Here is a 24,209-nt window from a genome sequence, read left to right on the forward strand (position 1 = left end):
CCGAGGGACGCCCCTCGCTCTCCATATCCCCGAGGGACGCCCCTCGCTCTCCATATCCCCGAGGGACGCCCCTCGCTCTCCATATCCCCGAGGGCTCCTCATCCTGGTCAGCACTGAGGGACGCCCCTCGCTCTCCGTCCCCGAGGACTCCTCAGCTCAGTTGGTGCCTCACACCACCACAGAGGAGGCTGCAATAGAAGCTCAGCTGTACTCTGAAGACACTAAAACCACGCATGCTCCTTTCCTCTCCTCATGCTTTACTTACTACTTGTTTTCTAAGAAGATTTTCCATTTATTGTGTTCCCCTGGAAGGAGGGAAACCAGGCCCAGCCGAGCAGGCCTCCACCAGCAGTGCCCCCCGTGCCCCTCACCGTCTCTGGTGTTCCAGCCAGGCCAGCTCAGCCCTGGCTCTCTCCCGCAGAGCCTTTCTCCGGAGCCGCAGGAGCACGGCCTGGTGCCGAGCCCGCAGCTCCTCTCCCCTCAGAAACTGCTCCACCACGGCCAGGCTGGAACCATGGAAGGTGCTGGAGCCTCCAAAGTGTGGAATGGCTGTGCTCCACTGGGGACAGAGCAGAGTATCAGCATCATCGGGTGAACAGTTTGATAGAGGGACTAAAACAAAAAATCCAACCAACCCAGAGAAAGAAACACCCCTCAGACTATTTTGAGAGCTGGTGTTACCTGGCTGTCAGAGCTGGCCTGCTCACTGTCTCCAGAGTTGTCCCAGGTGTCTCTGTGGGTCAGATTCAAGGTGTGATGACCATGCAGTGACTGCCCGTGATCTGCTGGCAGAGTTCCCAAGGCAAAGAGTTAATGTCACCAAAAATAAAATATCTGAAAGGAAAAAAAGAGACCCAAAAAACAACTTCCCCAGTACAAGTTAACATCTATTCCTGAACTCAAGGTGCCTGTGGCAAATACTTGTCAGCCAAGCCCATGCTCTGCCCTCAGCAGGAGCTGGAGGAGTCATCCTTCAGCTGTTCACTTCCAGGAGCAAGGTGTGGACACCAGCCTCCCTTACAAGTGAAATCATGGTAAACAGGTAAAAATTAAAGAAGGGGGCCATCAGTAGGGTAAATAACTCTCAGCTCCCAACATGACTGTCTTAGAAGGGCCAGGAGTACAGAGGAAAATGGCCATGGCTTAAATATACACGGTGAACATAAACATTTAGGTGAAAATTTTCAAAATTAGTTAGAAAATTGTGTTCCAGGCCAGGTTGAATGGGGCATTTTCCCAGTACCACTATATCCTCTAACTTCATGTTCACCTCCTTGAAGCACCGAGCAACATGAACCTCCTCCTCCTAGAGGTTTTCTTTCTCCCAGTATTTTGGAATCCACCAGACTGGGATCTCTCTCTCTCTTCAATGCAGAGTGTGTCAGTGAACTCATCTCTTGATTACTGAGGATAAAAGGAAATATTTTCTTATTGCAGTCAGAGATATTATTTCAATTCCTTGCTTTCACAGCCAAGTCCTCTGTGGAGATTGAATCTTTTCAAACCAGAATGCTGCTCATTTTTATGTGATACTGAAAGTTTTACCTGTGCAAAGGTGCCTTTCTGGTAATTGTATCTGTAAGACCCTGGAAGCAATTCTCAAGTCTTTATACCACTTTAAAGGAGCATAAAAATTTGCACATACAGTATTCTAATTTACATCAAGGGTATGATAGTAAAGCAAAATGAAGAAAATTAATTTCACACAAGTTTCAGAGGGGTTTCTACTTTTTTAAAAGTGCAAGATCTCCCACAACATTGAAAAGGTGTTAATACAGTATTTTGGGCATAAGTCAGGGTAAAAAAATAACTATATAGTAATTACTTTAGTGCCCCAAAATATTAATATAGTCAAACACAGGTCAAATCCTTGGAGTGCCTCACTGTATCCTGCATCCTGTACCTGCCAGCAGCAGAGTCATCTTCCAACCAGTGTCCTCTCTGTGCCTGCTCTGTGTGGTACAGTCTTGTCACAGAAGGATCTTTGGAATTCCTGCTGTCCTGCACACACAGAAATTGTCACACACCTCAATGATCTATTTGAAAAGCAAAACATTTATACCTTTTTTCCTCATCTTCTTTGGAAAGCCCCCAGTTGCAGATAATGCTTTTCCTATGCCAACAATTCCTAAAGAGGTGATTAATTAATGGGCTGGGAGAAAACTCTGGGTATATGAGGGTAAGGTGGTAGAGCAGCTCATAAATTGCTGCATGTTTAGAACTCTCTCATGAGAGTTGGGGCCTAGAGGTGTTAACCCAAGATCCTAAATCATAACTTACCTCTGAATAGAGCTGTAGTAGGTCCCTCAAAAACCTGTGGCTTTCTTCAACCTCTTGCTTTGCTTTCTCCCTCAGCACCATGAGCTGATACTGCTGCTGTTTCTGCTGGAGCTGCATTAGGAAATGACACATCATAAATGGTATCTTTAACCAGGTGACACAACACCTGAGAGCTGGGGGCAAAGGGCAGGACAGGAGCTGCACAGGCAGCTCCTGCCACATCCTGCTGCCTTGGCTGCAGCACAGCAACATCTTCTCACCCACCAGAGCTATAGTAAGATCTCCAAACAGCAACAGAGGTCTGGATATCTCACTTTTATAGTCCATGGGGGTTTATAAACCTGACTCAGATCAGCTGATGCCAACAGATTATGGCCTAAGCACACCTGAATCAGGGAATAGGGAGCATCTTTCCTCCTGGGACAGTGGAACTGGATTTCCCTTTTCTCATTACACAGGTTTCCCACTGACCTTCATTTTGTGAGCCAGTAGTAGGGAGGTTTGCCTCAAAATGTCCAGCTGGCTCCTGTGTTTGTCTTCCAGCTCTGTGCCACCAGAACCTCTCTCACCTGCAGAAGTTTAGGGGATCATCACAAGGGAAATGGACTGTTCCAACTGCATTTTCCTTTGGAATCCACCCTGGGCCTATTTTTGGAAGCCTCCCAAATCTGACGTCTGTCTTTGTTCCTGAAATAACTTCTCTGCATACATTTACTTCTTCTACCATAACTGTAGAAAGAAAATGTCAGTACCAATAACCTGTCAAAAAATGTGTGAGCCTAAAGTCCTGCAAGTATCGGGAACTGGCAGAACTTGAGGGTCTGTGCCAGAAGAGAGGAATGAGGAACAATTCCTGTTCTAAGCTTGAACTTCAGAGTGTGGCATATTGTCACTCTTGGTCCCACTGCTCCTTTGCTGCACCAACAGGATCAGAGCCATTGGGTACAAAAGAAAAACTTCCCAACCTTGTGACAAGGTTTCCCAAGTGACAAAAAGTGACTTCTTTGGGAACTCGAGCAGTATTCTGCAAGTCCCCTCAATCCATATTGGGATGCAGGCTGGTTCCTCTCTCTTTTATCACTGGGGGACACAAACCCCTGGGAAAAAGCTTTCATTTTAAAGTGAGGAATTTTTCCCTCTTGGTCTAGGTGCACTTTTTTCATTTCTACTTCCTTATTGCACCTCCCCTGCCTGTGTGTGACAGTGCAGCTGATATTATGTTTACCAGAGAAATGTTCTTGGATGCTTGAGCTTCTCAGATGAATTTCTCAGCTTATGCAAACAGGTTGTGTGTTTATTCTGTGCTGCGCCACTGTCACAGCAACCAGAGTAATAAAAGAATTGAAGTGTGGGTCATAAATAGAAATAGGTTTGACTTGGAAACTTGAGATAAAATCTCTGTCTCTATCCAGGTCACCTGAATCCAAATTACCCCATGGTGCAGGATAAGCCCATGACATGCAGAGTTTGTTTTTGCTTTACAGACTGAAGGGCCTGTAACACAGAAGGAGCAGAGATGTGGGCTTGTTTGCATGCTAGGATGAGTTTTGTGTTTATGTGGGTGTGAGTGAAATAAAATATTAAATCTTTGAGCCTGGTGCAGATTTTCTATCAGAATGCTGCTCTGTTTTTATTAACAGCTTGATTGCAGATTTCACTTTCCTCCTACAGTGGTACTATACAAGGTTTCTCTTAACCCCTCCTTTTCAGAGTCAACAGACTGGATGGAAACCTCATCCTTTATTTTGCTAATGGGCCTTTCCTGGGTTTGGAGAGTGGTTTGAAAAGGCAAAATCATACAAAATTATCTAGACATGCCAAATTAAGATTACATCTTTTTAGAAAGAATTTTCATTTTAGCTAGCCTTTCTAATTTTGGGGACTGAGTCAGACTCTTTAATGCTGATAGTTAACTAGAGATGATTTTGTGCAATGACCTATTTAGGAAAATGGAGTGGATGAAAAAGCTGGGTTTAGCACAGAGAAGTTTTAATAGTGGTTTTAAGCAATGCAATAGAAAAAAGACAAGTGAACAATTCTTCAGTGGGTCCACAGACAGCACTTTCAAAAGCTCCTTCAATACTAACAAATAAGGTCATTCTATTTTAAAAAGTTACAAGTTATATTTATTGATGCTAAGTTGTCTGAGTAGCTTTTAATATCTGGGCCAGTCAAAAATATGATCATCTATTAGGATATAATTTAAAACCTGACAAATAGTTTCAATTTGTGCCTCAAACTGAACAATGCTCTTGTTCTGACCAAAGCCCAACCAGTGGTATTGACCTCAAAGTGATTAAAAAGTTTGCTCTGATCTCTTTTCCCTCCTTTTGAATGTAATTTTCCTAATTGTGCCTATTTCCAGATGCATTTCTTGTGCTGCAACATCCTGCATTAAAGAAAATACCATCTGGCTAAACTTCACGTCCTTTTAGGTGATGATGAATGGCATTTACTGCCTACCCAGATAGCTTCAATGTGCATACACTCAGCCTTGTGAAAAAAATGCTATTTATTAAATCACTTTCCGCTGCACCTGCAGAATCTCAGCAAAGCCCTGTAGAATCTCCCTGACATATAATTAAAAAAGCCAGGCTAAAAGTCTCATTTTTCTAATCACTTGAAGCAAGGCAGAAGCATTTACTGCTGCTTTACTCAAGGACAGCTTTTTCTCTTTCTGCCCATGTCAGCAATCAGACCAACCCAGTTATTATAAAAAGACATACTTGCAACTTTAGCTGTAAGCACGACTTTGTCTGCATTATTGCCTGGAGGCGTAGGAATATGGGCTGTAAAGTGTCCTGAAATGTTGCTGTGGATTGGAGCAGCAGATCCAGAAGGAATTTCCCCATTTGCACCCATTAGTGCACTCCTTCCCCTCTCCAGAATCACCGTGTTAGCTCAATTGCCTTATTATTTCAGGATGCTCTCCAGGTAGGGTGAAATACCACCAAGATTCCAGCACTCTCTGTGCAGGAAAGGAGCTGCAGTGATGACAGGCAAAAGGGGAGGAAGAAAAGAGGTTTGGTAACCCCTGATCAAAGCTGAGAAATGCAGCACAGGCTGTTCGTGGTCTTCAACAAGATCTGTGAGCCACGAGCAATCCCCAAATGTGAAGGCTCTGCCTGTTCCCTCAGGAAATCCATGGGCTGAGCTGTGCTCTGGAGTATCTTGGAGAATCCCACTTGTCACTGAAGAGTGGCTGCTTACCAAACAAGGGGATTAATGTGGCCTGTGCTGCTCCTGTGCTTTGCATATTTTGTGTTTATATCTAAATCCTCTGGTGTGGAGGGCTGGCCTGAGTTCAGCTCCCAGCCAGATGTTGCAGCACATGGCAGTGCCTCACCCTGCTGCTGCCCCTTCTCACACGGAGCTGCAGGGCAGCTCTTGGCTCAGGATAGCAACAGAGCTGGGCCTGAACCTGGACCTAACCAGAATCCTGAATTTCTGTGGAATGGTCCTTTTGCTCCTCATCAATTATTCTAAAATCTCTCAGTCAATGACAACGTCATTGCAGACAACTCCAGATGTGCTGAAGGCAGAGCTGGAGCTCCCTGGAGCTGTGGGAAATACAGAACACAGCTTATGATTTGGGAGGGAACACGAAGAGCTGCCTTAGCTCAATACTCTCCATCAGAGCACAATTAGCTGAAGCCTTGCTGATACATTTCTGTGCTTATTCCACTAATTTAATAATTTCTCCCTCTTCTAGAAGCAAGAAGGCAGCTCCCTCTAGTGACACAATAAAATATATCAACCAGCAGTTTAGGGGAAAGATGATACATGTAAATAAATACATTTTTCTTGTAGTTCAGGTTAAAATTCTGCATTTCAAGAACAATGGAAAACATTCAATTTGCTTTCCTAATGCAAATTATTTTAAAGCAGTAGCCATGATAAAGATTCAACATTTAGAAAATACGTTTTAAACAATTAGTTTCAGCTTAAATATTGTTCTCTCTCAAACACAAAAAAAAACCAAACCCAGGAAATAAAAAGTCTGATCTGATGAAATGAGATTTCTGGCTCATTCAATCCAGTCTGGCTCAAAGGCCATTCCCTAGATGGCAGGAAGGGGCACAGGCAAAATGTTGGGGTTTTTAAAAATCATATCATTCTCTTATTTAATAGAAATACAGAAATTTGGGCTGTATTCAGAGGACATGTTGGAGTAGCAAGGAAAATACAGCTCATCTCCTCAGCTCCCTGTGGGAGAGCCCTGGTGGTTTGGCAGGAATGACAGAATGATTTTACATAGTGCTGTAATATGCAGAGCCCTTCCTTATGAGCTTATTGGTTATACCAAGTTTTGTGCCTAAACTGGTGAGAAATTCATATAAATGCAATGTGAAATACTTCCCAACGTTACCTGTGGAGACAATTTTTGTTTACTACAGCATGAACTTCCAGGATTTGCAATTCTGGGTTTTATACTGGCTGTGTTTAAAAAGAAAATTCAACAATTCAGGACAAGTTCACTGTCTTACCCCAAGTAGTAAACAAATATTTTGTGAATATCTTCTTCTCTCTGCTTTAAGATATTTGAAATGAAATTTGTTATTTTGCCAAGTGTGTTTACTACAGAAAATCTTTCTTTGGCACAGCAGTGGGTTGACATGTGTCCCTGTGAAAGGTAAATATGTGTATTGGGCAGCAGTTGTACAATTACACCTCATTATGTTGCGTGTGCACGGTGACTTCTGTGTCCCATGAAAGGACAGAGCCAACTGCTGGGTGATGCTTCTGAGCAGACAATGCAGCCTCGAGTCTGAACCCCCTGTCCCTGCTCTGGCTGGTGACAGAGCCACTTGTGACCCATATTTCAAAGTCACATTGTGTTGAGCAAGGCAGCTCTGTGCCTCCTGTGGCCATGGTGGGAGTGCTGCTTCCCCATCCAGCCTTGGGCTGGCAGCTCCTGCAAATGCTCAGGGAAGGGGAAGAAGGTTTCTCCTGGCAGAGACATGAGGCAGCAGCTCCTATTGTTCCTGCAGGGAATGGTGGATGGCTGGGCCTTGCAGAATTGGGGCCCTCAGTTACTAACAGTAAATAAATAGGTTGTCTTTCGCTTAGGGTAAAACACTTCAGACATCGGCCTTGCTGCCCAATGTCTAGGATGCCCTCCTGGTCCCTGGGGGGGAGGGAGAAGCACAATAAACAATGCTGGCTTCTCCACCACCCCAAAATCCAATATTATGTATAAAATGTTGTGAGGAAAACAATGAAGAATCCTTAATAAGAGCAAAGGCTTTTTGTAAGTACCCTCTTTGAGGAAAGGTTATCTGATCTTATTCTTTTGTCTCGGAAAAGCCCTTAAAACAATGCACCATCTGCTCCTGTTTGGTGGGAGCAGGCAGAGATCTCTTCAGACAGAGCGGTCTGCACGCTACTGGTTGGCTTTTAACCCTTTCGGCCACGAACTTTCCCTTGTTTCCGTGCAAACCTTTGCTCTGGGCAAAGTGGCCATGCCCTGCACCCCTGGCCAGCCCCGAGCACCCTGCAGCACATCCCTCCATTTCCCCTGCACCCTGCCCGTGTCCTGTGCCTTGGTGTCCCTTGCTGTCCAAGCAGGACAATATCCCCCACTGATCAGCTGGGGTTATTATGAAGAGTTAATTATAAGGCTCCCCAAGACCTCCAGATGAAGCTGCGAGGTGCTGGAAATATCTCTGAGCTAAATGGGGTTTGTTCCACCTGTAGCTGTCACTGTGAGCTGAATTGACACGTGTGACAGCACAGCATGGAAAAGGCAAAGAGTTTATAATGTGTTTTATGCAATTTTAATAATAATAATTCCATATGATCTCTTAGATTGTGCATATATGTTGAGAGGACAATTTTTCATGCACCCTTTCTCACCTTTGATATCTGGAGGAGAACCATCTATTTGAAACTTCCCCCAAACCCAGAAGATTTTTCAGCCCTAGCCAGAACCACTATCAAGAACTCTGTTGCAAAGAGGAACTATTCATTCTATTGCCACAGCACAAGGAATACTTTGGAAGGGCACCAAGAGACCCTCTGGGAGATGCCACCTTACCCAAGTCCTGCTCAAAGCTGTCGGCGCTCAGAGTGGCAGAGGGCTGGAAGCTCAGGCTGGCCCAGATCCTCAGGCTCTCTCCAGGTGATGGGTTGGCCATTTCCTCTTGGTTCTCAATTTTCAAAACAGTCTCACATCCACACTGATCCCTCCGTGCTGTGAGTTCTCCCCGTGAGCTGTGTCAAGGTGACAACAACAATTACCAAGTTTTTGAGATGTGTATAAAGCAATATTTTGAACTTAAAAAAAAAAAAGGTAATTTAATTTAAACAGAACTATTCCATTTTGTCAAACAGAAACAAAAGGCTCCCTGAGATGTCATACCTGGCAACGAACAAAATCTCCTGTCTTGTACCTTGATGTTGTCAGGAAAGCTAACAACACTCATTTTTACCTACTCTAATTACTGCTCTGAAAGAGCTGGGTATTTTTCAACCTGGTGGCAAACACAAACAACAACCTTGCAGTGTGGAAGCTTAATGTACAATCTGTGCCATTGTTGGGACTTGGTTGCACAATTCAGCTCTGAACCTTGGCAAAGAAATCTGTTTAGAAACACCAAGTCCTGAACTCTGTTCCAGTGTTTCTGGGACTTGTGCTGAGCATGGCTCTGGCCCAACTAAGATCTGGGAGTGATGCTTATTCTTTAATATTTCAAAACAATGTCATCACCAAGTCCTGCAGATGAAGACCTCAGCTAACTGATTTTATTTTGTTTTGGTCTGTAACTATCTGAGCTTAACTAAAAAGATTAAGAAAGAAGGTGTGGAATTGAGCATTTATTGATCAAGCCTCAGCTGAACCACACACAGGGACACTGAGACACTGAAATGGTGACAGATGTTTTCTTTTTTATACAGAAAAATGAATGTGGAAATTTTTTTTATCAGCAATCAGCTTAGGGAAATCTTATTTCATTTTTCTTGTTAATAAGCTTTTCTTTGTTTTTCATGACCCAGAAACTGCTAAAACGATTAGTACAGCTTCCACCAACGCTTCTTGGATGTAGTCTTCAGAAAGTGGGAGCAAAGGTGGATGAGAGAGAAAGAACAGAGGAAACAGGGATTTCTTCCAAAGCAGTTCTAATATTCATTGGTTAAATGCTCTCAGTTTTGTCTCTGCAGTTGTGTTGTGGTGGTTTTTTAGGCACTGTTTTCTTTGGCTCTTGGGAAGTGCCTACTCTGTCTGGGGAGACCAATGACAAGGTTTACATCCTGGGAAGGGCATCAGTGGAAATCAATGCAGATTCTACAGAAAACACTGGGTTTCCACAGGAGAGGCTGGCAATGCCTGTCCTCCAGACACAGCCAGCTCTGCATAAACCACCACAACTCCCAGATGAGGCTCTTTGGGTTTGAACTAACAAAAAAGCATTGCTGAGTCCACAGCAGGAGGCAGAGCTGTGATCCAACAGGGGCCTCTCCAGCCACCACCCTCTGTCCCAGCCCCTGGAGCCACCCAGAGCACTTTCAAATCTGAATCTACAGCAAAAAATGGGATTATTTTTTGACTCTCAAGGACACAGCCACTTATAGAGGCAACTGAAACAAAAAAAAAGATGGAATTGCCCACACATTTTCAGGCTGTTTGGAGAATTCCCATCAGTGAGTCATTTGCATCAGCAACAAATCTCCACCAGCCGCCCCTGCGGACGGGGGAGCAGCCGGGCATGAAATGGGAACATTTCTTATGGAAACAGGCACCTGCAGGATTTTGTGCATGAACACGAGCTGCTGTTTTCAGAGCTATAATTAAACATGTAAACAGCAAACTGTGCTGTTGAAACTGGCTGTGGAGAAGGTCATGCTCAAGAGCACTGGGTTTGAAGTGCTGGATGTTTTGTATTTGTGAATGAGGCCAGCACACAGTCAGTTTTAACAGGTGGCTTTGTTCAGATCAGCTATTGGAGAGAGAGAACTTGGTCTGTTGTAGCCAAATGTGGACTCCTAACTCCTTAGCAGTGGAAGTCAAGGCACAGACCCAACTCAGGTGCTTTTACCATCCCATTTTCTAACCCAGCTCTAGTAACATCAGTGAGAGCTCTATAGAGACAGGTTTACAAGGCAAAGAACACAGCACTGACCCCTCCAGGTAGCACAGCCTGTGAAGTTTTGTGTGCAAGAGACAGGTTCCCTTCACTGCCTGCTGACACTCCCCACAGACAGTTCATGCACTCAAAGTGCAAATGCTCCTGGAGCAGGAGAAACTCAAAGTTCCACAGTTACCTCCTTAGAGCACACTGGTGCTCCTTTATCTGGTGGCTTTCTGTCTGATTTGATCTTTAATGAATCAGTTGATACCAAATCAACTTCAGGAATAACTTGATCCCAGGAGCCTCACTCTGTGTGCTAAAGGACTCATCCACTTTTGCTTCCCGTGAGTGTGCAGCATTCAGGAGAGGTGAAAATCAGACTCTAGATTATATACAAATAAAAGCTGAGTACAAAAGACAAGCTTTTACTCTGAGCCTTTGAATTAATTATGTACTTTACCAGTAGCTAAGGAAGGGTTAGGCATGGGGTGGTCTTTCCTTTATATTGTCCCCTCACTCTCACTGCTGCTGCATCACAGGGAGCCCTCAGCCCACCAGGAGATGAGCCTGGAGTCATTCACAATACAGCCACACTTTCCACTTCTAATCTCTAAATACAGCGATATTTTATCTGCAAGTAGCTCTCCTCATCTTTTGAAGCAGCATTTGCAGAGGGCTGTGATTTATTGTTTGAGAGGTTTTATTGGTGTTTTTTTCAGTGATGCTCTGAGGACTTTTTGACTCTGGCTGCTTTGCTTTCTCAGTAATTGCATTGTTCAGCAGATCAGTGCAATCTGTCTTATTTCTCCTTGGTTTGATGCTTGTCCCTTACAGCTGGAGGGCTGTTCCTGCTGGGCCCAGAGGGTCCTGCACCTTCCACCATTCCTGTGAATTTGGGTGGTGTCAGGACAAGAGTGATGGAGCCCACAGCTGCTGAGCTGTGCTCCCCAAGGTGCAGTGCAGACACAGCTCTGACTCTCTCCACTGCACACTCTGAGTGTCTGCTGCTCATGTTTTATACATTTGCCATCTTCTGTGACAGAACATCTCCATAATCCTTGCAAACTGATCTCTCGGAGCAGAAATCAGCCCAACCTTTGGGAGTGTGGTGGTTGTGCACAAAGAACAGGGCTTTAACTCTTGGTAATTACAGTAATTACTCCTCATAACTTCGGTAAGCTCATCTGTCTGGACTTATCTCTCCAATTTTCATTTTCCTCCTCTTTACTTTGCACTGTAAAGCTGTAAACAATTTTCTGGAAAAGAACACTGGGCCTAATATCCCACCTTCAATTAAAAAGAGAAAAAACATTCTTTTTCCCACTAGAGATGTCTAGCTGCAGGTAGTTTGGCTCAGCCAGCTCATTCCCAGGCACACTGGAGTGCCCATGGAGCAGATCCAGGCCATTTCTGGATTCCCACAGCACCAGCTCCTGGTCCTTGTCTGTGAATGGGACACTGGGGATGTGGTGGCCAGTTTGCTGCATATATGTCCTTTCTTTGCTAATATGTCCAGGTCATAGTTAATCTTGCAGGGCTCAGGGGATTTATTCTCTTCTCTGCAGAGTTCTCTGTGGGAACTCTGGCTTTGTCATTCTCTGTGGCTGGGCAGGGACACGCTGTGACCTGCAGATAATGATTGTCCCTTCACGGTCCCCCTGTCACCAGAGAGGACCCAATGGGGCAGTTTGCTCTCTAAGACAGGCCAAATTCAAAGGGCTTTCTCTCAACTGCTGTCTACATTAAATATTTAATTAATGTAGGCTGATAACCACCTACATTAATGAAATCCTTTCTTCTACACTTCCTGCTCCCAAACCGATTTTCCACAATAATCACACATGTGGTGTCCAAGGAAAGGTGCTGTGTGTGAGCACGCACACAGCCTACAGAACTGCACTGTTCACGTGGGACTCTTTCACCCACTTTTGTAGCAAAGCGAGTGAAAACAATCGCTAGAAATGAATTTTTTAATTAATCCTCGCTCGGAGGAGGCCGGGGCAGCTTCACCCGGGGCCGCGCTCCGTCCCGCTCCGCGCCCGCGGCGCCCTCCGGTGGCGAGAGAGCGTCATTGCAGCACGGCCGGGAACCCGCCGGGCCCGGGATCCACCGGAGCCGGGATCCACCGACCGGGGCTGGGATCCACCGACCGGGGCCGGGATCCACCCACCGGGGCCGGGATCCACCGACCGGGGCCGGGATCCACCGGAGCCGGGATCCACCCACCGGAGCCGGGATCCACCCACCGGAGCCGGGATCCACCGACCGGAGCCGGGATCCACCGGAGCCGGGATCCACCCACTGGAGCCGGGATCCACCGACCGGAGCCGGGATCCACCGACCGGGGCCGGGATCCACCCACCGGAGCCGGGATCCACCGGAGCCGGGATCCACCGACCGGAGCCGGGATCCTCCGCCCGGAGCCGGGATCCACCGACCGGAGCCGGGATCCACTGACCGGAGCCGGGATCCACTGACCGGAGCCAGGGTCCACTGACCGGAGCTGGGACCCAACTGGAGCTGGGCTCCACCGGAACTAGGATCCACTGACCGGAGCCAGGATCCACCCACCCAACCTGGGATCCACCAACTGGACCTGGGGATCCAAGGCTCCCGGGAGATCCAGCAAACCCGGGGATCCACCGCCTCTGGGAACCCATCAGACCTGAGATCCACCAACCCTTCCCGGGGATCCACTGCTCCCAGGGGCCCCACTGCTCTCTGGGATTCACCACTCCTGAGGAACCCTCTGAACCTGGGATCCACCAACCCCTCCTGGGGATCCACCACTCCCAGAGATCCACCAGCCCCAGGGAACTCATCATCCCTGCTATTTATTTTAAGTCTGTGTGGCACATTCAGCAGAGGATAATATATCCAGCTTTGTTATCCCCAGATTTCCAACTACATGGGGTCGGGTTTATATTTCCTTTCTTACTTTTGGGAAAGCCTAGGCAGCAAAGGGGAAGTCATGTGCCCAAAATTAGTGGCAAAGCCACAGGCAAAATTATGAAATGTCATTTCACAGATGCAATGAGAGGAAAGTGAAGCCCAGAAGACCCACTGCCCTGAGTCTGGCTCCATGCCGAATTGGTGCTCCTTATTTTAAATACATGCAAAGAACATTTAGCAGAGAATAAAATATCCAGCTTTGTTTACCTTCTAGTGAGGAATCTGTGAGCTGGAGAGGCTGAGCTGGTTATTGGCTTTTCATGCCATAGACTTATGTCCACCTTGGAGCCCTTTTTCACAGGGGAACCTTTTAAAAAGACAAATGAAGGCATTTAATAAATATGCTCTTCATAGAATGAAATGACCCAAGCTTTGGCATCTATTCACTGCCTACTCACATGTGAGCACTTCACTTCAACACAGCTCTCCTTGTCCACAGGTTTTTAACTACATGGGCTTAGGTTTATAATTCTTTTACTCCTGGGAAAGCCTAGGCACCAGAAGGTGATATGTCCAAAATTGCTGGCAAAGCCACAGATAAAATTATGAGATGTCATTTCACACATGCAAGGAGAGGGGAGGAAAGTAAAACCTAGGAGAGACACTGCTCAGGGATTTTCCAAGGCACAACATTTCTAATAAATAGCCAGAGGGAGATGAAGCTTAACCTCTGCCTGTAGCTTTGAAAGACCTGGGCAGTGGTACCTGAGCATCCCTGTTGTGTCATGTGGAAGGGATTTACCTTGCAATGTGTTGCTCAGGTTTCCTGCAGAGCTGAGGTGACTCTGTCCTGCATGATGTGTGATCCAGGGCATTTCTTCCCTCTCAGAATTCCTACCAGGCAAAGGAGTTGGCATTTCCTTCTGTCTGTGCAGGTCTCCCTCAGTGCTGCCCACCAGGCCAATCCTGCCCAGTCCATGGCCTTCCCCATCAGAAGGGGATACATCATATGTATTTGTATGACATTTTGTCATACAAAGCACATCAGGATCTGTGCTGTCCAGAAGCATCTGGGCAGTCACTGTCCTCTCTTGCCTATCCCTGGAAGTCTCAAGTTCTGGCCCAGAAGGAGGATCACTGTAAAGGTCCAGAGTTGTCTCTGTTGATTGTTTGTCAGCAGAGGCTTTAACCCAGCTGGCTGCACTCAGCCTCTTCCTTGCCACGTCAATCTTTTCTGTGAGTTCCCTGGACAGACTATGAATGGCTCTCACTCGATCCTGTGTGCTTCTGTGTGGAGAAAGTCCAAAAGAGGAGTCCTTGGGGAAAGGTTTTGCCTCTTTCTGAGGAACAGAAAAGCTCAGAGGAGGTGAATGCAGAGATGAGGGAGAGCAGTCCCTCAAGTCTTCATATTTCTGAGGACTGAGAAACCAGAATTTGGATTCCAGTGGTGTTGGAGGACCTAATGCCTCTCCTTTTTTAGGTGATTGAGCTGTTTCTAGGAGTTCATTCCTGTTAAAAAAAAAAAAACCAAGAGAGAGATGTCTGCAGTGTGAGCTGAGAAAGAGGCTTTCTAGGATGCCTTTTATGTCTGAGTACCTGCTTCTGTGATCTTCAGGTGGTAGAAGAGAGGATGTTTCATCCACCCAGGCCATAAAACTCTTTTCCAGTACTCCCCCACTGGTTTGCTCCTGAAAGAGAAGAGCCTGGCAATGTAAGCACTCAATAGCTGATAACAGAAAGGTAATGTTTGGCTTTTATTCCACCTAATAATTGGCTTGTGTAACTGGAAAACTGCTCACACCACACAGCAAACCTGTTCTTTTAGCTCAGGCACTGGAGATTTCCAGGTTTTTGGCCTGAAGTTGAGGGTTCCAGCCCTACTAATGAGCCCAGCATTTTTTCTAGATAAAACTTTTTCTCCCTGGCACTTCAAAGTATTGGTATGAAGTGTTTCATGTCCTACACAGTGCTGCACTGATCAAGGAGGGGTTTCAATCTGCCTCTCCTTAGGACTTACTTGCTCAAATTCACACTGAGGATTTCCTTTGGCAGAACATGTTTTCCTGATGGGTTTGTGCATCTCATCAGGACAGGATTTCTTCCCAATAGCTTCTTTTTGTTTCCTGTACACTTCTTGCAACCTCTTCTTCCTCATCTCCACAGCCTGTGCCAAAGACTTTTTATCTTCGAGGAGTTTTTTCTTTCTTTCTGCTTTTTTTTGGTGCATAAATTCCTGAACACTTTCAGGGCTGTAGGGGTGAGGTTTTTTAAGGTTTACCCTCCTCTTTGAAGGTTGCTTTAGATTTTCTTTCTCAGACCCTTTTGGTCTCTGAGGAGATGCACTTTTTCCTCTGCTGCAGCTTCCTGAGGTGCTGGGCTTGGCTCCATCTTTCATTAATGAAAGTGCAGGTGGAGGAGAATGGATCCCTTGGGATTGGTGTTTCACAGCATTTCTGGGGAGCCTGATATGTCTGTGTTCCTCACAGGCCTGGCTTTGCAAGAGAAGCTTCCTGAGGGCTTGGTTTGTACCCTCTGTGGGTGCATTTTTGCCCCTTTCAGCTTTGCTGGGAGCGACCACAGCCCTGTGGGCTCCAGGGCTCTCCCCCACAGGTTCATTTCCCTTCATTCTGGAGCTGATCTCCATCACTGGCATTGCCCCAAGTCCTCCTTCCAAAGGTTCTGTGGGAAAGATTAGGAAACAACAGTGATGTAATTATTTCAGAGAGTAACAATTCCTGTATCTATACCCAACCTGCTTCCTACCACAGCACTGAGGACTATTTGCTTGTGTCTGTTATAAAATCTCTGATATTCAGGCAGAAGATAAATCTGTAAAGGTGAAATTTGAAGTTGCAGTGGCCAATTGTTTAAAGAAAGGTGATCAGAAGGGCCTGGAAAGCTTTAGTTTCATTTAAGTTTAATAAACCCTTTTTTATTTTTTGGGTGTGCCAAAACAAGTAGTGCTGTAGAGGGACAGCTGTACCAAAGGTTTTTGTTGTGCTCTGCTCTCCAGTTCTGCTCCTCAAATGTGGAAGTGGAAGGGGTGGACCCAGCAGCCTTCTAGCCAGCTTCTGACCTTCTCTCCATGCAGAAACACCAGGTAGATTCACACCTGAAACAGAGAGTTTTTATTTAATTATTAAAGCCCCACATGTTCATTGAAAGACTATTGTAGCTCTTATTCCAGTCCATTTAAATGGTGATTTCCAGGAATCACACTCAAGGCGTGGAGAGATCTAAAAAGTTTAAGTTGGAGCAGGTTTAAAATAAAAAATGTTGGTGCTACTTTGATAACCAAAAGTTTTTAAAGCACTCAGACTTCGGAGGCTGCCAGGATCATGAATCAGATGGGTTCATGAGTGTAAAATGTGAAGGTTCAGTGCTTTCCTAAGGCTTTACCATCAGCAGTTATATAATTCCACACTTGCAGTGTGTTCACACAGTCCTTTGAAGTTTTACTCAGAAATCACTGACTCCCAGAGGCCTCAAAAACACAGAGAAAAGGTCAGGACTTCCTGGGTACCAGTGCATGTGAGAACTGAAGGGAAGGGGATAACAAAATTATTCTTTTCTTTGTCATTACTTCAAACTCACCAGAGGAAACTAATTCATTTTTAAACTGGTGAGAATCAGCAGGATGTGGTGTGGAAGAATCAATGGAGGATACAGGATGAGGGACAATGTCTAATGCAGAAATAAACAGTGCAGAATGCAGCACAAACAAATTACTCTTGCTTAATAGGTGATGCCACATAATAGACAACATTTATCACTGTTTTACTTCATAATTTCAGATTGTATTCACAGCATGCCAAAACTTGCACAATTATATATTTATTGCAAGCACAAGGTGGCTGAAGAGGTACTTAGTTGAGTTTTGCATGGAGATTCTACCCCCCAAAATCTGCCCCAATTCAAATACTCACTTTTTTTTTTTTAATAGGAAAGATTTTACTCTGAAATCAGCACCAGCCTCAGCTCATGTGGTTCAGTGCTCAGTCAATGGACTGAGTCAGGCTCTTCAAGCTGTTGCTCAGAGCTTGTCTGTGTGCTGAGCTGTAGTCAGGGAGGGACACAAAGGATTCTCCAAAGCCTGAGGGGTGAGTGGGACTGCCCTGAGATTCCCCCTGTGTGAGGCACCATCTTCTCCTCTACCACGGCCACTGGAGGAGTCACAGCCAACAACTTTTATGTTTTCATTTGCAGCAGCCTCTGCAGGCTCATGTGAATCGTGTCACAGGGGGAATTGTGTTTTCCAGACAAGGAAGAGCCACACTCCCTGTGGGGCTGAAGTCACTTCCTATAATCCCATGGACTTCCTTTGGAAGGAATTATCACCAGATCTGTGCCTGGTGTTCACAGCAGGAGCACAGAGGGAATTGCCAGATTCTGCTGGGCTCAGGAGGGATCCATTCATGTCTTTAAGGAAACAGCTTGCTGTGTCACTTTGTTTTGTGTTTAGCACTACTAAAAATGCATTTATTTTGTACCCTGTCTTAGCTCCTCTGAATGCACCAGACAATTAATATGTGGATCTAACAATTTTGCTTCACCATGTTATTTCAATTAAATCTTCTTTTTTATCTGCATCATGTTCATTAACTACAGCAACTATGATGCTAAAGTTCAAGAGCAGCCTGCATTCCTGATGAGAACAGTTGGTAGAAGAAACTCTTTTGATTTAAATATTCTCCTGGGTTTTTTCCCTACCTATGAACAGATGAATATTTTATAGCCGTGGTGACTTAATTTTTTGTTAACTACAGCAAATTTATAATTCATCAAATTCCTGAGTGCTCTGGCTCTGACCCCTGCCCCTCATTCATCTCTTTGTAGCCCTGCCTTGGCTCTTTCAGTGACAGAAACTAATAGCCAATAAAGACACCATGACACTGGCAGTTACAATGATGAATGCTTCACGTGGCATGGTCTTATTATGACCCACTCTCAGAGGAAGAGCAAGCCATTTTTCAAACAATCCATTAAAACAAGAAACAAAAAACAAACAAAAAAAACAACAAATAAAAAAAAAAGGAGGGAGAAGAAAATTATCCCATATTTCATGTGTTTTAAATCATACTTAGGGACTGCAGCACATTATGCTGATAATTCCATCTGAATTAGAGAGCTTGGGTTTTTTTATTTCTGCTTCACACAAGTTACATGGGAACTTGGCTGGTGTGAAGTACAACCCACAGCACTTCCACTTCTTCCCCACAACATCTGAGTGCAACCATTTCTATGCAAAGCTATAGCATTAAATGGGTAAAACGACACCAGGAGTTCAAACCTGCCCTTAGAAATACCTGTCAAATAAAACTGAGAACCAGCAATTGACACTTGGATAATTCATCTGACTTTTCACTGCCTGCATTCAGACCCTGCTTGGCAGGCCAGGAAATCCCTGCCTTTGGTGGCACCCTTAATTCACCAGGGAAACAGAACTGAATAGGTGACAGACAGATCTTTCCACTGAGAATGTACAATTTATTTTTCATTTCTGATGATTTTTAATCCTGGTAGACCTAGAACTCAACTGCAGTTCTGTCCATCACTCCTTGGAATTTCTCATGGTTTTCAGCCTTACCTTTCCCTGCCACTGCTCTCTCCAGAACACAGGACTTGGATGAAAGCTGCTTCTGGTGTTCTGTTTGAATTCTCCTTGCTGAGCTTCTCTCTCTTTGGTCTTTAATCAGGAGGTGAAAATAAAACACAGAAAAGAATTAGTGCAGCCAAAATCAAACTCGTTCAACCCAACAATTCAATCCCAGGCCCATTCCCTTGGAATGCAAAAGCAGGAGTTTCTTTATTGAAACTGGTCACCAAACATGCAGGAATCCTTTGTTTTATTTTTGTTGTAGAGATGTCCCAGGAAAGGGAGCAATGGTCTGGATGTGTCCCTGAGGCTGATCCATGACCCTGTCTATCCATACATCACAATAAACAGCCCAGCCCTGGCTGCTGCATCATTCCCATGGGTGCAGTGGGACACCTTCCCTTGGTGTCTCTGGAGTCCAGGCCATCCTTTCCATGCACAGCTAACATTGAATACTTGGGGAAGTCCCCAATTATGATACATCATTGCTAACCTGGGATCTTTGGGGCTTTTTTATAATCCCTTCATTGTCCACAGATGGTAAATCCTTCCCTGCCTGGTATTCTGTGCTCTTCCTCAGGCAAGGAGAGAACAGAGTTGGGTTCAGAGCACTAAAACCCAGAAAAACAAATATTTGAGAGCCATTAGGCTGCAAGGAGCTGTGCAGATGTTGGTATTGAGCAGCTGAGCTCCTGCATGTGTGGAAAGCAGCCCTGGGCTCCCAAGGCTGGGCTGCAGGTGTCTGACAGAGGGAATGCTTGGCACAGCAGCTGTGACACACTTCTTTCAGTAATACAGGCAGACAAAGTGAACAAGATGCAGCTGAACTGGAGCTGTCAATCCCCAGCCTCAGTCTGTCTGTCCCACAAGCTGAGCAGTTTGTCTGGAAGTTCCCTCAATTACATAAAACGATCTGGGCTAAAAACAAACTAAACAATCCTTCCCTTGGGAATATCCCAGGGAGGCTCAGCCTGGATTGTGGCTCTGGCTTTAAGGGGGGTAACACCAGGCGCTGGTGACAGAAAAGGCTCCCTGATGCAGCTGGAAAGGGACATGTGGCTGCCACAGACCTGAGGGCAGCACCACAACATCCCTGCAAAAGGTTAGAGAGGAGCAAATCCAAGGGCAACGCCCCTGGAAGCTGGTGGGGTGTGCCAGGCATGTCTGTGCCCAGCGAATTAACACTAATGCTATTACAGCAATGAGATTTATTAGGTGCAGCTTTTCAGCTCGGCTCCTCTGGTCCCGTTTTCCCTCGGTAATCCCTTGGCTGAGGCTGCTGGGCTGGTCCCTGGCAGCTCCCAGCTCCACGCCTTGCTCCCAGAATCCAGATCTTCAACCACACTAAACTGAAGTGACAGCTGAGGATGGATGGTTCTTCAGCCCCAAATTTAGCAGCAAAGCAGGATAAGAAGGTCTAATAATATTTGCTTTCAGTTCCACTGAATGAACTGTTAAATCCCCTGTAAGGCCTCTGAACTACACAATTCCTGCTTTAAATACCTGTGGTGCCTTTCCTCACTACGGTGCTGACGGCTCCTATTCCATGTTTTATATGTGGCAAAAGGAAGGATGTGTGAGGAAAGGGGAGGAAAGAATAAATTTGCAGCAAATTCTTTACTATTTTGAGGAAATTTATGAGTTTGTGTGTGCTGGGTAAATCCTGTGGGGAAGTGAATTCAATGAGCAGGGTGGGAAGGACAGCACAGGGAGGTTTGGGCCTGCAGAAATAAATGGATTTATCACAAGAACATGGGTGATGCCCCCCTGACACCACAGGGAGGGGTGGAATATGTGGTAAATTATTCAGCTGTGCCAAAGCACTGCTAGGGAATACCCAGTTCCGGCCTTTCTCCATAGATTCCAGACCACCACTGACCTCTGTGAGCTGGAGCAGGAGCAGAGACCACTCTGCAAACTTTTCTTTTCAGGGCTCTCTTTGGCAGGGAGCCTTCAGCAAAAATCAGGCGCTCCTGCTCCCGGGATGCTGCTTGCTGCTTTCTCTTCTGCTCCTGGATCCTCTTCTTGAGTTGCTCTAACTTATTTTGGGGTGATTTTCTCCACAGCTCTGCCAGGTTCTGCTCTCTGGCCTTGCTGGCTGCCGAAAGGTGGGATGTGGGAAACAGGAGAGCCGTGGGCACGGGAGTGTTGCTGCCAAACAGGACAGAGAAGGAGCTGCTCCTTGCAGGGAAGCAAGGTGGGTGATGCAGGGAGCAGGGAGATTTTTCCTTCTGGGCTGGGAATCCTCTTGAATCTCCCAGCTCCATGAAATTGTCCCTTCTTGGGCTGTCCAGGCTTTTTGCAGGCACCCATGTCCCAGCTGAGCCTTTTCCATCCACAGCCCTGTTGCTGGCAGGGCTGCAGCATCCTGAGGCTGTCCTGGGGGGCAGAGGGGACATTCTGGATGGGCCAGGGATCACAGCAGGGCTCTCAGGAAAACAGGTCTGTGAGAGAGAAGGGGAGAGACCAGCAGAGCTTCCCTCTCTTCAGAAAAAGAGAAACAAAGGTCAGTATGTAGGATTAAAAATGATTGAATTGGTCGATACACTGACATGGGTGACTGCTGAGTTTGTGCATGTTCTGATGGTGACCTCAGCATCTCCACAGAATCAGCACTTTGCCAGTCACCAGCAGCCTGGCAAATAAAGATAATATTAGGGAAGTACAGTGCAAATTGTGATCTGATATGAGAAATTATGCCATGATATCAGGCACTGCCTTCCTCCACTGCCTTGTTGGTCACAGCTGAGGGAGAAATTGCTTGGTGACTCTTTTGCTCCCTTTTTTTCCCAATAAGCAGTAAGGTACTAAACATTTTCTGAAGTCCTGCATCCCAGAATTTTAAATCCCTTTACATGTGCCTCTATCAGCCCACCCCCAGGTGCTGTACACTCAGGTTATTATTTACCTGTGGGCTGCAGCAATCTCATTGCTCTTTTTCTCACTCAAAGCTGTTTCATCTTTGTTCCTCTTGGCATCTACAGCACATCAAAACTATGTCAATGTCAAAATGTCAGAAATACTCCTTATCCATTAAATTCAAAGAGCAACTTCGACAGGGAACCATCCCCCCAAAAAAACCTGGCCCAAAAATATTAAATAAATATTAAAGGTTGGCAGCTGAAACTGTTCCCAGCCAATAAACCACCTCAGAAACAAATATTTAACAGATGTAAAAATAACAAGTGAAATCTGTTCTTGTTATTAGTTTTTAAGAACAGTCTGGAATTGGGTTAAATTCCCTGCTTTTTTCTTCTCCCACTTCATCTTTTAGGAACAATTTTAAACACATTATGTATTTCCTGCCAAAGTTAGCAAACAAAATGCTGCGTTTCCATCACTTCAGTTGATCTCTAGGGAAGAAACCCTCAGAGGAGAAGCACAGGGAGCTTTTACTGTGCTGGAGCTGGTGGGTGTTGATGCTGCAGCTTTTGCTTCAGCTCTCCCCAGCAAGGTGTGACTTCCTGTGCATTGTGATATTTTGCTGGGAACAGACAGAAAGCTGATGAAAATACACACTTGCCTTACTAAAGAGGGTTTTTCACTATCTCCTGTCACCTTCCCTTCCCTCCAGCACCAAAGCAGTCCCATCTCAGCCGTTTCCCAGTAACTCCGAACTCACCAAAGCTCTTTTCGTGCCAAAGCTTTCTTCTGGCTGCCTGTGATTTGGCACAGCTCCACGTTTGATGATAAAATTTGTTTTCAATCCTTTGTAGCTGTGAAAAAGCAGATTTTTCTTTTGAAGGGAGACATATGTTTTGGGTTTTTTCTGGAGTAGCTTTTTGTTGGCATCCACTGCTTCTCTGATTAATTTTGCAGCTCCTAGTTACTGTGTAAATACTGGCTTGTCTGAGCATGTTCCATGTGGTATTTCCTACAGTTGGAAAGAATGCAGTTGACAGGGAAGATAAGAGGTGAAATCACCTCTCTCCTTTATTCACACTTTGCATGTGTGTGTGCCTGAAATTTTTACTGATGTTTTTAAAACCAGCTTAAGCTGGAGGTGTCCCCAGCCAAGAGCAGCTTCAGTGGGATGCTGCTGTCAGGCCTTTGCTGTGCAAGCAACACCCTGTGGATTTGGATAATATTCTGCATTAATCCAAGGAATGTGAGTTATGATGGCAGCTGCTGTGCTCACAACTCCATCATGTTCCCTACTAAGAGGATGATAAGACAGGGAGAATCCAGAGGATGTCCCAGCTGTTGTTCTGCTCAGGGCTTCAAACACGAGCAAGGCAAAGCTTTGTCTGTTCTTGTCATTAACTTTGTGAGTGGTGTGAAATTGGGTAAAATTCCTTGCTTTTCCCCTTGTCCTCTCTTTGTTATTTAGCAAGTAAAAAGGTGATGTGTCACTGGTTAAAAACCAACCAAGTGGAAGGTTTACATTGCTTTCAATTACAATATTTCCATGGAATTCAGCCTGGAGGTGATGCACAGGCAGCTGACAGAAGGAGATAAAGGTGTGTGACAGCAAGTGCTCCCTGAACTGCACATACCACTGCTTTGGCTTCCTGGAGACTCTTCCAAGACAAGGCCACAGCTGTGGAATCAAGAGATGAAAGATATTTTAGCATCTCCTCACTACTGACAGTTTGCCCTCATGCCCAAGCCAGAGCAGATCATGAGCTGGTGGCTGAAACACAGAACTGCTCCTGAAAAATTCTGTCTGGGCTGCTTTTGTATCTCAGTGTGTGCTGAGTTCCATCAGCTCTCTGGGCTGTGTCAGTGCTTGTTCAGCAAAATCCTTGCTGATATTAGCACACATTTAAAAAAGACTGGGCTGAATTTCTCAATTCAGTCCTATTTGCAGTAGTTGCTAAAAAAACACCCCAAAACACACGGTAATAATTGTGAAAGAATGGCTCATGTTTTTATGGAAAAAAAATAAGGGACACATCAGATTCAGAGAAGCTCCTGCTGTGAACTCATTGAATCCACTGGACAGAAAGTGAGCTGTGCTGCTCTCAGGCTGAGGAGGTTCACAGAGCAGGTTTCTTTAGAAAGCAGCATGAAATGGGGGGTTGATGTTGCTTTAAGGGTTATGAACAATTACAAAACTGCCCAGCGCTCTCTAAACTTCAAAATATTTGCTCCATTGTTCCTGAAGTTTATATGCTGATATAAATATACATTTTCTCATCTCTTATTGCTGACTGCCCATAAAGAGCCTCAGCATTTACATTTTTGTGGTGTTTGCAAATGTTACCTGCTATTATTAATTTTCTCAGCCTTGTGAAGGAGTCTTAAGAGAGACTGAGCTGGTAAATGTCCTGCTGGGGGTCAGTGCACTTTGAAGAGCTGCCTGGGAGCTCAGGAGTGGCCAGAGAGCTGCGAAAATCAACTCCATCCATCCATCCATCCATCCATCCATC

The 24,209-nt window shown here is 45.4% G+C and overlaps 1 protein-coding gene across 5 annotated transcripts in view; it reads right to left on the minus strand.

The window, feature by feature from the left end:
* Nucleotides 1-22,620, minus strand: part of CCDC187 (coiled-coil domain containing 187) — a 32,750-nt gene extending 10,130 nt beyond the window's left edge. For 3 of the 5 annotated variants that reach the window (XM_033518486.1, XM_033518485.1, XM_033518482.1), the window contains exons 1-15: nt 22,460-22,618; nt 21,746-21,815; nt 20,717-21,281; nt 18,829-18,927; nt 16,225-16,353; nt 15,259-15,920; nt 14,044-14,929; nt 13,509-13,608; nt 8,318-8,493; nt 2,752-2,849; nt 2,281-2,391; nt 1,904-2,001; nt 1,271-1,404; nt 682-785; nt 372-559 (exon numbers count right to left, since the gene is read on the minus strand). In XM_033518486.1, coding sequence (XP_033374377.1) covers nt 372-559; nt 682-785; nt 1,271-1,404; nt 1,904-2,001; nt 2,281-2,391; nt 2,752-2,849; nt 8,318-8,493; nt 13,509-13,608; nt 14,044-14,929; nt 15,259-15,920; nt 16,225-16,353; nt 18,829-18,927; nt 20,717-21,236 — 3,305 coding nt within the window. In that variant the 5' untranslated portion in view covers nt 21,237-21,281; nt 21,746-21,815; nt 22,460-22,618. Of the gene's footprint in view, nt 1-371; nt 560-681; nt 786-1,270; nt 1,405-1,903; nt 2,002-2,280; nt 2,392-2,751; nt 2,850-8,317; nt 8,494-13,508; nt 13,609-14,043; nt 14,930-15,258; nt 15,921-16,224; nt 16,354-18,828; nt 18,928-20,716; nt 21,282-21,745; nt 21,816-22,459 lie in introns of all 5 variants that reach the window. The other 2 variants (XM_033518484.1, XM_033518483.1) reach the window with 2 other exon arrangements.
* Between the last annotated feature and the right edge of the window lie 1,589 nt (nt 22,621-24,209).

Source organism: Parus major, chromosome 17 (genome assembly GCF_001522545.3).
Source record: "Parus major isolate Abel chromosome 17, Parus_major1.1, whole genome shotgun sequence".
Taxonomy (NCBI): Eukaryota; Metazoa; Chordata; class Aves; order Passeriformes; family Paridae; genus Parus; species Parus major.